Source organism: Cibotium barometz, chromosome 30, assembly GCF_041138505.1.
Source record: "Cibotium barometz isolate CiBa-2024 chromosome 30, ASM4113850v1, whole genome shotgun sequence".
NCBI lineage: Eukaryota > Viridiplantae > Streptophyta > Polypodiopsida > Cyatheales > Cibotiaceae > Cibotium > Cibotium barometz.
The window spans coordinates 6373640-6385655 of record NC_141075.1 but is presented as its reverse complement, the minus strand read 5'-3'; the positions used below and the strand labels follow the sequence as shown (position 1 = coordinate 6385655).

The 12016-nt window shown below is 44.2% G+C and overlaps 1 protein-coding gene across 5 annotated transcripts in view; it reads left to right on the top strand.

The window, feature by feature from the left end:
- The window catches only part of LOC147621097 (transcription initiation factor TFIID subunit 1-like), a 249499-nt gene that overhangs the window by 96914 nt on the left and 140569 nt on the right, over positions 1-12016 (top strand). For all 5 annotated transcript variants that reach the window (XM_086823821.1, XM_086823825.1, XM_086823820.1 and 2 more), the window contains exon 6: positions 3098-3257. In XM_086823821.1, the coding sequence (XP_086679947.1) occupies positions 3098-3257 (160 nt within the window). The remainder of the gene's footprint in view (positions 1-3097; positions 3258-12016) is intronic.

Here is a 12016-nt window from a genome sequence, read left to right as displayed (position 1 = left end):
AGAAAGTAGTGTGTGGATACCTTTCTTGCAGCTTGATTCTAGCAGCCCTATTAGCCTTCTCCCCATCCACCACAAAGTGTATGACATGCTCAGGTCCAACAAATTCCACACCACGGGACCATTCAACAGCCAAAACATCAGCACCCTTCCTAGTATTAGAAGCATCATGGGAGAATATAAAATACGCTTGACCATGGGAGTAGGCAACCATGCTATATATAGACTTGGACCGCGTGTCACTCCATCCATCCGCAATCAAAGTGACACCATTCCTTTGCCACTGATGCTGGACATTTTCTGTTTTGCAGACTCTATCACTTTCTTTTTCTTTGCAAGCAATGTGGTTCGTAGTGTCTCTGAAGATGGAGGAGTGTAGGGAGAGGAGCGGCCAATAGCTGATGATGCAGAATCTAGCAACTCTTGCCATTTCTCTGCACTCACATTTGGGCAGAACTTGATTTCCTAGCCTGGCTCATGAGGCAAATGAGCTGGGACACGATTGGCGCCACTTGCCTTTGTCATTTCACACAAACGACAAGTCCATGGCCTGGCTCCACCTCCTGAGGAAGGAGGCCCACTGTCAATCTCATTCCACCAACTCCACTTCTCGCCCCTGTTGGAAGTTCGACCCTAGGGTTGTGAGCTAGAGGCCATCCTAGATCCCCTTCTGAAAAAAATAAAATAGAGATCATTTAGAAATTTCAATCTCGAAGGGGCATTGAGAATTCGAGATTCCAAAGTTCAAGAAAATTAGGAGAGATTGGAGCAATGTTGCAAATGGGGAAAATTGGGAGGCCCAATTGCCCCAATTTGAAAATTTCCCCCAATTGAGGCGGTGGTCCTATTTATAAGACCTCATGTGCTTTGGCACGTGGGGAGGACAAGCAAGGAATCGACGGCGAAGCGGAAGCCTCGTGCACAAGCAAGTCGGCAGTTTTTTACCGCGTTTTCCTGTACAGGGAAGGGGCCGTTCCCAACATGGGAGTGGCTGTTCCCATTCCGAAACTGTCGTTCCCATGTTGGGAACGGCCCGTTCCAGTTTGGAGCATATGCCTGATGGGTTTGGCAACAGAGAGATATCTATATGCAGCTCTTGAAAGTTCTCAATAGCTTCCTCCACTTTTCTGTTGCCTTTGCCTTTTTACGAATCTTCCTTGTTTCTTGGTTGTTGTTGCTCATTGCCCTTGCCTTTCTTTGAGTTATTATCTTCGTCATTCTTGCTTGGCTTCTCCGAGCTCTTCTTCTTATCACCTCCTCTAAATCCTTATCCTCTTCAGTAGTGCTGGCCCATTTTTGATTTTCATCAGTAGGTCATCAAGATCATTAAGCTCATCAAGCTCTAGATGGTTCTGGTGTATGTGACATGTTCCGTGTTGAAGAAGCAGAAATATTTTAAAAAAAAAACTTCTCCATCTGCTTATAAATCCGTTGGTATAGTACTAGGAACATCTCTGGGGGATAGGCTAAGTACTTAAGTATGTTGAGCTTTTGATAAGCTGTGATTGCTAAAACTTTTCTCTTGTCTGTTGCCAACCATTCTATGTCTTTGTTACACTGCTCTGCTTGAAAGGGTGCCCTTTATGTATATACCTTTGCTTCTACCTCTATCCTCTATTCTTGATCTGGCTTCTTTGGGCCTTCGAAACACCAGCATGGTGATATAACTGTCCACCATCAACACCAACACTTACTTGTTTAAAGGTTGAGCAATGGCAGAGGCACTTCCAGTAATATATTTTGATATAGGGCCATGACGTCGAGTGATGCTGTACCAATTTTAGCTATTTTGTTGGGCGGTGGTTTTGCTGAACGAGTCTCGAGAGCTCCGTGGCTATTTGGCAACCGAGCACGTATCTGTGATCCTCATCAGAAGGATGTCCTGCTACCCCTGTCTCTGCTTTTTTTCCAACTACTTAAGCAGGCCGATATATGTATGGCTGCCACATTATCAGCTGTGGCGGTTGTATAGCTGATACACATGTTGCTGGCCAGCCTGTTTTGAGCTGGTCAATTCCTTCGTGGGGCTGGTCAGCGAATTTAGGGCTGTTCCGAGCATTTACAGTGCCTTTTTGTGCTTGTGGGCGGCGCCCGTGACCAGTCCATTGATGTTTATGCGACATAAATTCTTGTACAACCACCCAATTGCTGCTTGGATTTGTGCCTGGGAGTGACTTCCGGTGCTAGTTCTTCATTTTCAGCATTTGCCTCACGATGAGGCTGCAATCCAGGTGCCAGTATGGGCACACCAGTGACGCGTGTGGACCCGGCACACTTGTTTCAAGATTGCTTCACTCCAGTGAGAGGTGGGGAGTTGCTTGTAAGGCTCTACATTGACGGAATCATCACTGAAAATATTGTTTGGTACGTGTATTCGTACTACTTTTGTTCATGGTAAATCAGGCTTCAGAGCCCGTGGAACATTGTACAAAACAAAATACACCAACAATATGCTTGGTATTGGGGGGGGGGTGGCGATTGGTTCTGGCTCCAGTGTGGTGTCATTGTGCAAAGTTTCATTTTCAGCATTGTCTGGGTTTTGTGCTGTTTCCATTTCATACAGTGTTTTAAGTGTTAATCATTTATGAGATGGTGTCCAAATAGTATTCATACCTGACTTGGTGAAGTACAGTTGGGCATGTTACGGTCAGATAGTGCAGAGATTTGTTTTTTTTTTTTTGGGGGGGGGGGGGTGGGTGGTGGGGTTTTATAGAGAATTTTTTGTACTTTAGACCATTTCACCCTTCATGCAGGAGGATAGGTAGCACAAGAAAAGGGCTACATTCAGGAAGGCAATGTGTATGTAGGAATCTGGCAGTGTGGTAAGGGGATTAATAATTTCTTGCTCAAAGTTCAGAGTACAGTAAATATGAGCTCAAAGTTTTGATGGAATGCAAAGAAAGTGCATTATTGCTATATAATGTGAAACTGCAGATAGGAATGTTTATGAATTTTAAGGTTTCATTTCCTGCTTCAAAGGTCAGACTTTGTTCTTGAAGAACTGCTGTCTTGCCTCTTGGGACTTGCAATGCCTTACCTGAGAAAGTGCTGAGTGAGATCGAGGGCAAGTTTTTGTGCTTGTTGTGTTTGTGTTTTACAGGAGGTGGATGCTCCCAAAATTTCATCTAGGTTTGATTTGCCTGTGCTATATGAGGAAGATGGCAAAGAAGTTCTCAGGTTTTCTGAGCTCTTTGGTCATCACGAATGTCCCTGGGTTTGCAGGAAGGACAAAAGGCATCAGAAGCATTTTCTTTCTCAAGGTAGAACTTCCTATTCGTTAGCAAATGATACCTTTTCCAAAGCAATTGCAGATATTCTTTTTGCACGCAAGCACACATGAGTATTCAGAATCTGTCTCTGTGTATCTTTTTATTGGACGGGCATCTTTTTGGTAGTTCAAGGGCTTTAGCGTTACTTCTTAAGGAAGGTTGGTGATGAGGATATCTACAGGAATGGAGTCTTTTAGTGAATGAGAACGTGAGATGGAATGAGAGCCAGGGAGGGGGCCTTCCCTATATTTATGCATGGTCTAAAGTGACTGCAAGATGTAGGTCCAACAGGGGTAAGAACATCCTTATTTGTTCGGCTTTGAAAAAGGTGAAAAGACCGCATTACAGTTGATACAGACTGATACTGAAGAAAGGCAATAATTTTAAGCAAAATTTGTCTCTTTCACACTGTCGAACAGAACATCATGTTTATCACAATGCTAAGGCCAAATGTGGCCTGGTGTCAAGCTAGATTCCTCACAGGTGTAGCGGCTTGAAAAGACGTGCTAGGGCAATCACAATCTTTTCTCTTCTACGTTACAAAAATTAGTTTTCTAGCACGTGACCTGAACATGCAGGTGCCTAGATTCTACAAAGATCTGTTTTTTTTATAACAATTCTTATGGTTTTCATGTTGTAGGATTACTAGGTTATGACAATCTTATTTTGCTGCTTCTTTCGTCTGTTTCCCTGTGTTAAGCAGGTCTTTGTATTCTGCTCTTTTTTTTTGTTTGTTTTTTTCGTATTAAGCATGCTTTTTTACCCAGATACGTGCACATTTTGATCAGGCATACCTTTTGTACCGAGACACACATATTGACGCAGAAGGCCCAAAAGGCGAGATACTGCAGATATCTATCACCAAATTTTTTGGCTTCCCATACATACTTACATACAAACTTTTTTTTAGTGAAACCAATGTCTCATAGAGAAAAACAATGTACATTCATAGCTGACCCAAAGTGGGGCACTTACTACTTAGTTCCAGAAACAGTGGGAAAACACTTTTAGTTGTTTGAAGGAAAGCCCTCCGATTTATGAGAATCTTGAAGGGATTGTAAAAGGGCTCTCCTGAAGTAAGCAAAGAGCTGAACATTATCACCGCAGAAAGGCACACGATTCCGAGCATAGCAGATGGCGTACAATGCCCATAATCTAGTCTAGTCAAGGAAGTGTGTATAATCTGACAGTGGAGAAGAAAGGCAACCAAAAAGCCAAAACATTTGCCTGAAACGCCTCCCAAGAAAACAAGCCCAAAGGTGTCCAGACAGATCTTTAAAACAACCCTGAGAGTGAAAGCAATACTGAAGAAAGTGAGGTGCTGGCTCTCCAGGATGGGAGCACCACCTACAAGATGCAGTGGCAATATGCCTTAATGCCAAAAGAGTTTCCACCGCGGATACCCCAACCAGACATCTCCATAAGAATAGTCTTTCCTTGAGGGAAAATCCGCTCTTCCAAATTCTTTTCAATGTAGCTTTCCACCAAGCAAGATATGCTAGAGGCGATTTGCATGATTCTCAATTCATAGAGGTGGTAAGAGCAACCTGTACGCCTTGGCCGTAGACAATTGGTAAAAAGGGACAGGAGTATATCTTGGACGTTGCCTATCAAAACACTAATCTTGAAGTATCTTTGTCGTCCTAAGCATTGGGACTGGTTGAAATGGCCGTATCATTTCCGTAATGATTCTCCAGATTGGTCTCTGATGCATCCCAAATTACGTTGCCGGACAGCTTGTCGAAAGGTGAAAACATAACCATTTTTATCCATAATGTTATGCACATGACGAATCCCCAATGTAGATGGATTGTAGGCCTTTGGCCTTTCTTGGATGAGACAGAGCAAGTGGTTGATCAAATACCGTGCTCCAATGAATACTCTGTAGCAACATTGAGTTACCCTCATTTGGAGGCTTACCGGACCATTGTAGATGACATAGTATATAGCTTGCAAATCTTGAATAAGAGCAGTTGAATATGAAGAGCTTGGAATGCGACCGGAGAAACGCCCAAAAGACTAAATCATCATAATTAATAATCCAATGGGGATATGCATCTGTATTCATGTTAGTGCACATAGCTCCCAACATGCGTGCCCATGGCTTGCCACGTAGAAGAGTGGCCTTCCTTGCCAGTATATGATGATGAACTACTTATTTGCTGTACTAATTCTTTCTATTTGCTACTTCCCTTAGTGCTAGGCTTCATTATGGCTGAGTGTGCCCTGCATCTTCGGAGGTTTGAGAGAAACTTAGTACGAAGGCCTTTGTGTGAATATATGCTCTTGTGTGTGTGTGTGTGTGTGTGTGTGTGTGTGAATGCATATCTTGATACAGAGTTCTACTCCCACTATTGGGCACTGATGATGTTAGTGGGGATGTCGTAGTATCTAGTCCATACTATGCATAATGGAGTTGATAGTTATATAGTCTTGTGGGTTGACTACCATGAGTATATAACATGCACGTTCCTAAAAGGTGAATTTGGGCATGTTCCTGGATTCATCTAGGTATATATATTAAGGACATTGAGCCCACCATGCATTTTGGGTGAACATATGAGCTCTTGCCTTAACAAACGTGGCCCTTTTCTATCGGCTTGGTTTTCCACATGCATTCCATTGCTTTAGACATGAAATTATGAATTTGTCTATGCGACCAAGTAGTAGTGGAAGATAAAATTGCACATATCCATTTTTATAGACTACACTATCCGCAATCGCACATATAGAGGTCATGTATATAATTTTCAATATTGAATTTTATAGTATAATTTGGCCATCACCCATTGTGTCTCATCCTTCAAAGACAACTCCCAGGGAATGGAGTAACCTAGATGCCTGACTATCTCATTAGGTCGTAGGATCTGACCTGGCCACAATATCTAATGTCCAATCAGAATTTTTCAAAAGAAGCAACTTGGATTTTTCAAAATTCACATGCAATCTTGTAGCCAAGCCATAGAGGGAGAGTGCTTTCATGAGAGCCCTTACATTAGTCTCCGTATTCTTGGGAAAAAAGAAAGAGTCATCAGCATATGCTTGTGCCACAAGTTGTGTACCAGCTACCATGGAAAGACCAGGTAGTTGCCTGTCAAATGCACGCCCGTGCCATGGCTAATTTTTTGACATGAACATCATTAATCCTTGATTAATCATCAGTTAAGTGAGCATGTAGGTCACCATCATTAGCTTCACATCATCATCATCATCATCATTAGCATTAGCATCTTTATCATCTACCACATCATCCTCATCATCATCAGAATCACCATCATCATCATCATCAAGGGAGGTGGGACCCTATCGGCTGCCATTAGGGTGCTATCGGCAGCTAGCAGAAGGGCCCAACCAGCTGGAAGCTAAGCACCAGAAGGAAAGGGCAACATGTCCGAACAATAGGATATTTAAGTGCAGATTTATGGGATTTTTTCTCAGTACGATGTCCAGCAGGCGGGCGGACTGCCTTTAGGGTTGGCTGACCAGCTCCTCCAAGCATATGTGAGTTTTCCTTGCCCAAAACTTAATGAAGTGTGTACACACTTACTTATAAATTAATGCTAATTCCTAAGGCTAGGTTTATGACCAATGCTTACTACCTGTCACATGCCACGTAACCATGTTAGCAGACAGTTTCACACACGGTTCATGGGTGGCCGTCCGCTTACCCGGAACTACACATTGGTCAGGCAAGAATGAAAACAACATGCAATTTCAATTGCAGGCAAGCACATAAGGATGCTATGCAATGCAGCATTGGTATGGACAATCCCCGTTCATGAGACTATACCAAAATAGACATGCTCCAGGCAAGTATACTAGGTACCAGACCCAATGGAACACCAGTCCTCCAGGCATTTCCAGGCATGTACACACATGCATAAGTCCCAACGGCAAGCCAAGTCCACATTATCACATGAGTGGCATCGATCCCCAACATATGGAACTGCCATGGACGCCAGTCCAATGTACATACATAATGAGAAAGCACGGGTGGAATGGTGGCCAATTGGTGACGGAAGTGGCCAGGGGTCATCCCTATGGGGCTAACCAAGGCCCAAGCATGTACAAGCATGTAATCCATCTTTATGTACCATGTTAATACAAGAAAACCTTGACACCAACCATCTCTCTCTTCTTCTCTCTCCTCTGCCTTAATCATGTTTGATCAAAATCTTGGCTTAGGGCTGTGGATTAGTACAGCAAGGCTTCCACCCATGCAACACTGCCCATCTCGTGTCAGTTTGTCCATGTAAATAAGCATTGGTTGAGTTGCGATGGCATACAGTAGCGCACTAAGCGGACAACCTTGTTGAACAGATTTCCCACTCACACTTTTTTTTTTTGGTTTTTGTGAAACCACTCCTTCATTAAGGAGAGTATGGTACATTCGTAGTTGTTCCAATTGGGACAACTACTACTCATATATCAAAAACAATGAAAAAGCACTTCGAGTTGTTGAGAGAAAAGATCTCTGAGGTCAAAAGAATTTCGGAGTGAAAGGTAAAGAGACCTCCTAAAAAAAGAAAAGCATATGATCTCCTCATGAATGAAAATGAGCTGATTTCGTGCATGGTAGACCGTCCACAAAGCCTAGTATCTGGTCCAAGAAAGGAAAAGACTAGAATCTGGCAAAGGTGAAGAAAGGTGGCCGAACATCTAGAAGAATTTCACGAAGATGATGTTGGGAAATCACAATCTCAAGTGCCCTGACAGTCTGTCCAAGAGAGCATGAGAAGAGAGGCATCTCCATAACACCTCTTACAAGAAGCATGTGCAATGTTTCTCTTGGCTAAGAAGGTGCCAACTGGCAATGCATCCACAATGCATCTCCACAGGAAAAGTCTATGTTTGAGAGGCGATTTGCTTTTCCGAATTGCAGTCAGAGGGGCCTTCCACCATCGAAGAGGTTTGTTTACATGCCACAAGTGATTTGTATGTGATTGTATCCAAGGTGGAGGAGCAAAATTTTATAGGAGTGAGGTGATGGAAAGAAAAAGGAGAATAACCTGGAAGTCGCGTGTCAAATTTCAAGTCTCTTAATCTTTCTTCATCCTCAAGTGGAGGCACCGGCTGAAAATCTTGCAATAAAGAGCTTATTTCATGCCATACATGCGTGTGATGCATACCCAGATTATATCTTTTGAGAGCCTGTGGAAAGGAGAATAGATTACCTTGATCCAACCAAGTGTACACCAAAGTTGTTTCTATCTGTTTTTGTCTCCCATGACCATTCTAAGCTTTGGACATGAAACTGTCAATATCCTTATTTGACCAAGTCATAAGAGGCAAGTGGAACTGAACATAAACCATGATGATGGATTGGATAATGCGCAACCATACATTTAATGGCCATGTTGATAGTTTCCAATACTTGATCTTATGATTCAACTTATCCATGACCCATTGTCTTTCTTGCTTTTGCGAGACACTTTCCATCCGATCGGATATCCAAGATGTTGTACAATCTGATGTGGAGGTAATATGAAACCTGGCCATAGAATAGAGTGCCAGTGACATTCTTTAAAAGGCAATAGCTTGGACTTAGTAAAATTAACCTTCAATCCAGCAGCTAGTCCATATAGCTTCATTGACATCATGTTGTGTGTTTCTGGGAAAAAAGAAGAAATCATCTGCATATGCTTAACTAACAAATTGGTTAGCTCCTATGATGTCAATACCATGCAGCTTCCCTTCTGTAATCAAATTAGCCATATACAAGAGCAATAGATGAGTGGCTATCGCATAAAGCAAGGCACTCAATGGACATCCCTGTCTCATAGATCATCCAAGCTTCCAAGGAGCAGAGAGTTCGCCTAGCCCATCATGAAGGACATCTTCCAATTTGTTGACTAACATTTTAGCAACCAGCTTGTAAATAACAAGCATAAGAGTGACGGGTCTCCAATCTGTCAATTTATCACATAGCTGTTTTTTAGGGAGCAAACACACTAGCCCTTGTTTTGAAGAAGTTGGCAGCACACCAGAGTGCCAACAAATATTAATCATATAAAGAACTTCATTTTCAAGTGAATCCCAATATTCAAGAAAGAACTCTGTTGTCAAGCCATCCCAACCAGGAGATTTCCATTTCCCTAAACCACATAAGGCATCATGCGATTCTTCCTGTGTAAAAGGCACTTCGATTTCCAATGCTTTCTGAGGAGTAACAATTTGGTTTACTTGCTGTAAAAGAACATGACGGGCACGCAAGGTTTGCTGCGATGGCTGTGTAGGGGCAACAAAAAGGGCAGTAAAATGGTTCAATATTTCTATCTCTAACTGATGTTTATTTTGAGTCCACTACCCAGTATCCTTTTTGAGTCTATGAATGGACTGACTCTGCTTGGAAGCATGTAGATTTTAAAAGAAAGCCTTTGAAGAGCAACCTTTATCCATGAGAGATTTTTGTCGTGCCCTAATTTGCCATTTTTGAAGCTTCCTAGCATTTTTGCGTTTCAAGCAAGTTTGAGCCTCTAGAAGATCATCCTGCTCTTGAGCATCGAGTGTCCCATATTGAGTATACTCCGTCAATAATTGTATTTTAGATTTTGCAAATCAATACATTTTGCCTTTCCATGCCCATATGGGATTTCCCATATTTTCGAATGACATCCTGAAGTCTGAATGCAAATCTGTACCACGCTAGATCTACATCTATCTGCATGTGAAGCTTTATAGACCGAATTTCAGCCTCCACTAAAGCTTTGAATTGCTGATGTGTTAGGTAACTGTTATTAACTATAAGCAGTTTCTTGCGAGGCAAAGGTGAAGATGGCTGAGCAGCCGGCTGAGGTGGACTTATCCCCACTAGTGCTGTTAGGTAAATGGCCACCCTGCCGCCGCCGAGCTGGGCGGTGGTGGTGCACTAGCACTGCCCAAATTTGGCGACAGAAATAGGTGTTAGTGGGACTTGGGTCCACAGTGGCAGTAGCAGTCGGAAACCCTAGACTAGCAAAACCTAGCTCTAATACCATTTGTGGGTTTTAGGGCTAAGGCTATGGTGGATAAAAGATACTCATAGTTTGTAGAGAGAGAGGGAGCATATGCATGACTCAATGATTCTTCTATTAATTGATGTGATACAAGCTTTAAAGAGTTCAGTGCTTTTATAGGCCTAGAACCTTATCTTTTGACACATCACACTCATTGAAGCAATGACACATGGCTAGGCCAATGACAACACTGCTTATTACATTCACACAGCAGTTAAGAGGTTGTTCATGCATACACACACTAAGCCATCTAAGGGCTGTTTCACACACATGAGGCCCCAAATACCCAACATAGGGGTTGTTGGCAATTGGCGGAAGTGCTCTGGAGAGGCCGGGGGGGGATCTTGTGGAGAGGAGGAAGACAACATCTGTTCCTGATTTGAAGAGGGCACTTGCTGTTGGGTGCCGGATCCTCTTGTCGTATTGTTTTTTTGGGGGAGGGGGGGGGGGTTCTCTAGAAAATTGGGTAACTGGTACTGGACCACTTGGTGGGATCGGTCTCCAAACCGAACCTTGATGCTGGGATCCTCTGGGGGCAAGTGGGGCCTCCACTTTAGACGGGTGATCTTGAGATAAATGCTCGAAATGGTTCTTTGACATGACCGTTTCCGTGTGGGTCCTATCAGACTATCTTGCTTGGTGGTGGCGTGCTGCTCTGGCAAGGCATTGGCACTGTCTCTGCCCGGTTTTCTCCCACCTACCCCCATCCTCGTCCTTGATGGTAGGGTGTTGGGGTTCTGTCTCGTTGGAGGGGGGAGGTGGCGCTCGGCCCGTGCTCTCCAGTCTGCGTGGGAGGAAAAGAGGGGGGGGTGTTGGGACTGGCGTGTGGAGCTTACCTAGACTGAGCTCAACGAGACCCATTGGACGACAAATGAAGCACTTGCCAGGAATCCTTGAGTATTCCAACCACTGAAGGGTGGGGTCCTCGCAGAGGCATGGAAGGGAGATGATGTGCGGTATTGTCACCGGTGAGGAAATGCTGATATGAAGTGAATGGGTCCCAGCCACGCGCTAACATTGAGGCGGCTGTTGTCTCCAGGGATTCCAACACTTGCCCTATCGTTCTCCCAATGACGGGGAGAAGCAGAGGTACTCCCTCCCGAGGCCTGGAAAACAGTGACCGGGAATCCAGATACTCCAGCAACAGGGTCGGAGGCGGGATCGAAGCCGTGCTGCCAGCATGCAAAAAATGCTTGGCCGTGCGCAATGCAATGAGGCTCAGCTGAAGCACACGATCCAAAGCTGTTGGGGTGTTGACTCTGCCTAGTAGTAGTTGCTCCTGAGGGTATGGGTATCTATGATCTTGCCCGGCTCGCCAAGGAGGCTGGCTTGGAACAAGTCTCAAAGCTGGCTGTGTGCTGGGCGGCTACCCACAATCTTGCATACTAGTGTTGAGGCTTTGAAGGTGGTTATTGTTGATGCGAGGAGGTGGAGTGAAAAGGTGGGGGGACTTGGTCGGGGGAGCAGCTGCCATGGAGTCCTTGAAGGGTGGAGATCAGAGAAAGCCAAACAATGCCAATATGCCGAAATCCGCAGGTAACCTGAAGGGCGAAGATGCCAAAGGGATGGAGAAGAAGGGGTGAGGCTAATGTGAGGAGGGGCGACAAAGGAAACAAAGGGGGGAGGGGTGGTGGGGGTGGCATAAAGAAAGCTGAAAAAGGGGAAGGGTGGTTTGGGGGGGAGGGGGTGGGGGGGTGCAGCATAGCTCAGGTGACCTGCGAGGAAGCTTCAGCTCGTTTCTATTTCATGGGTTGT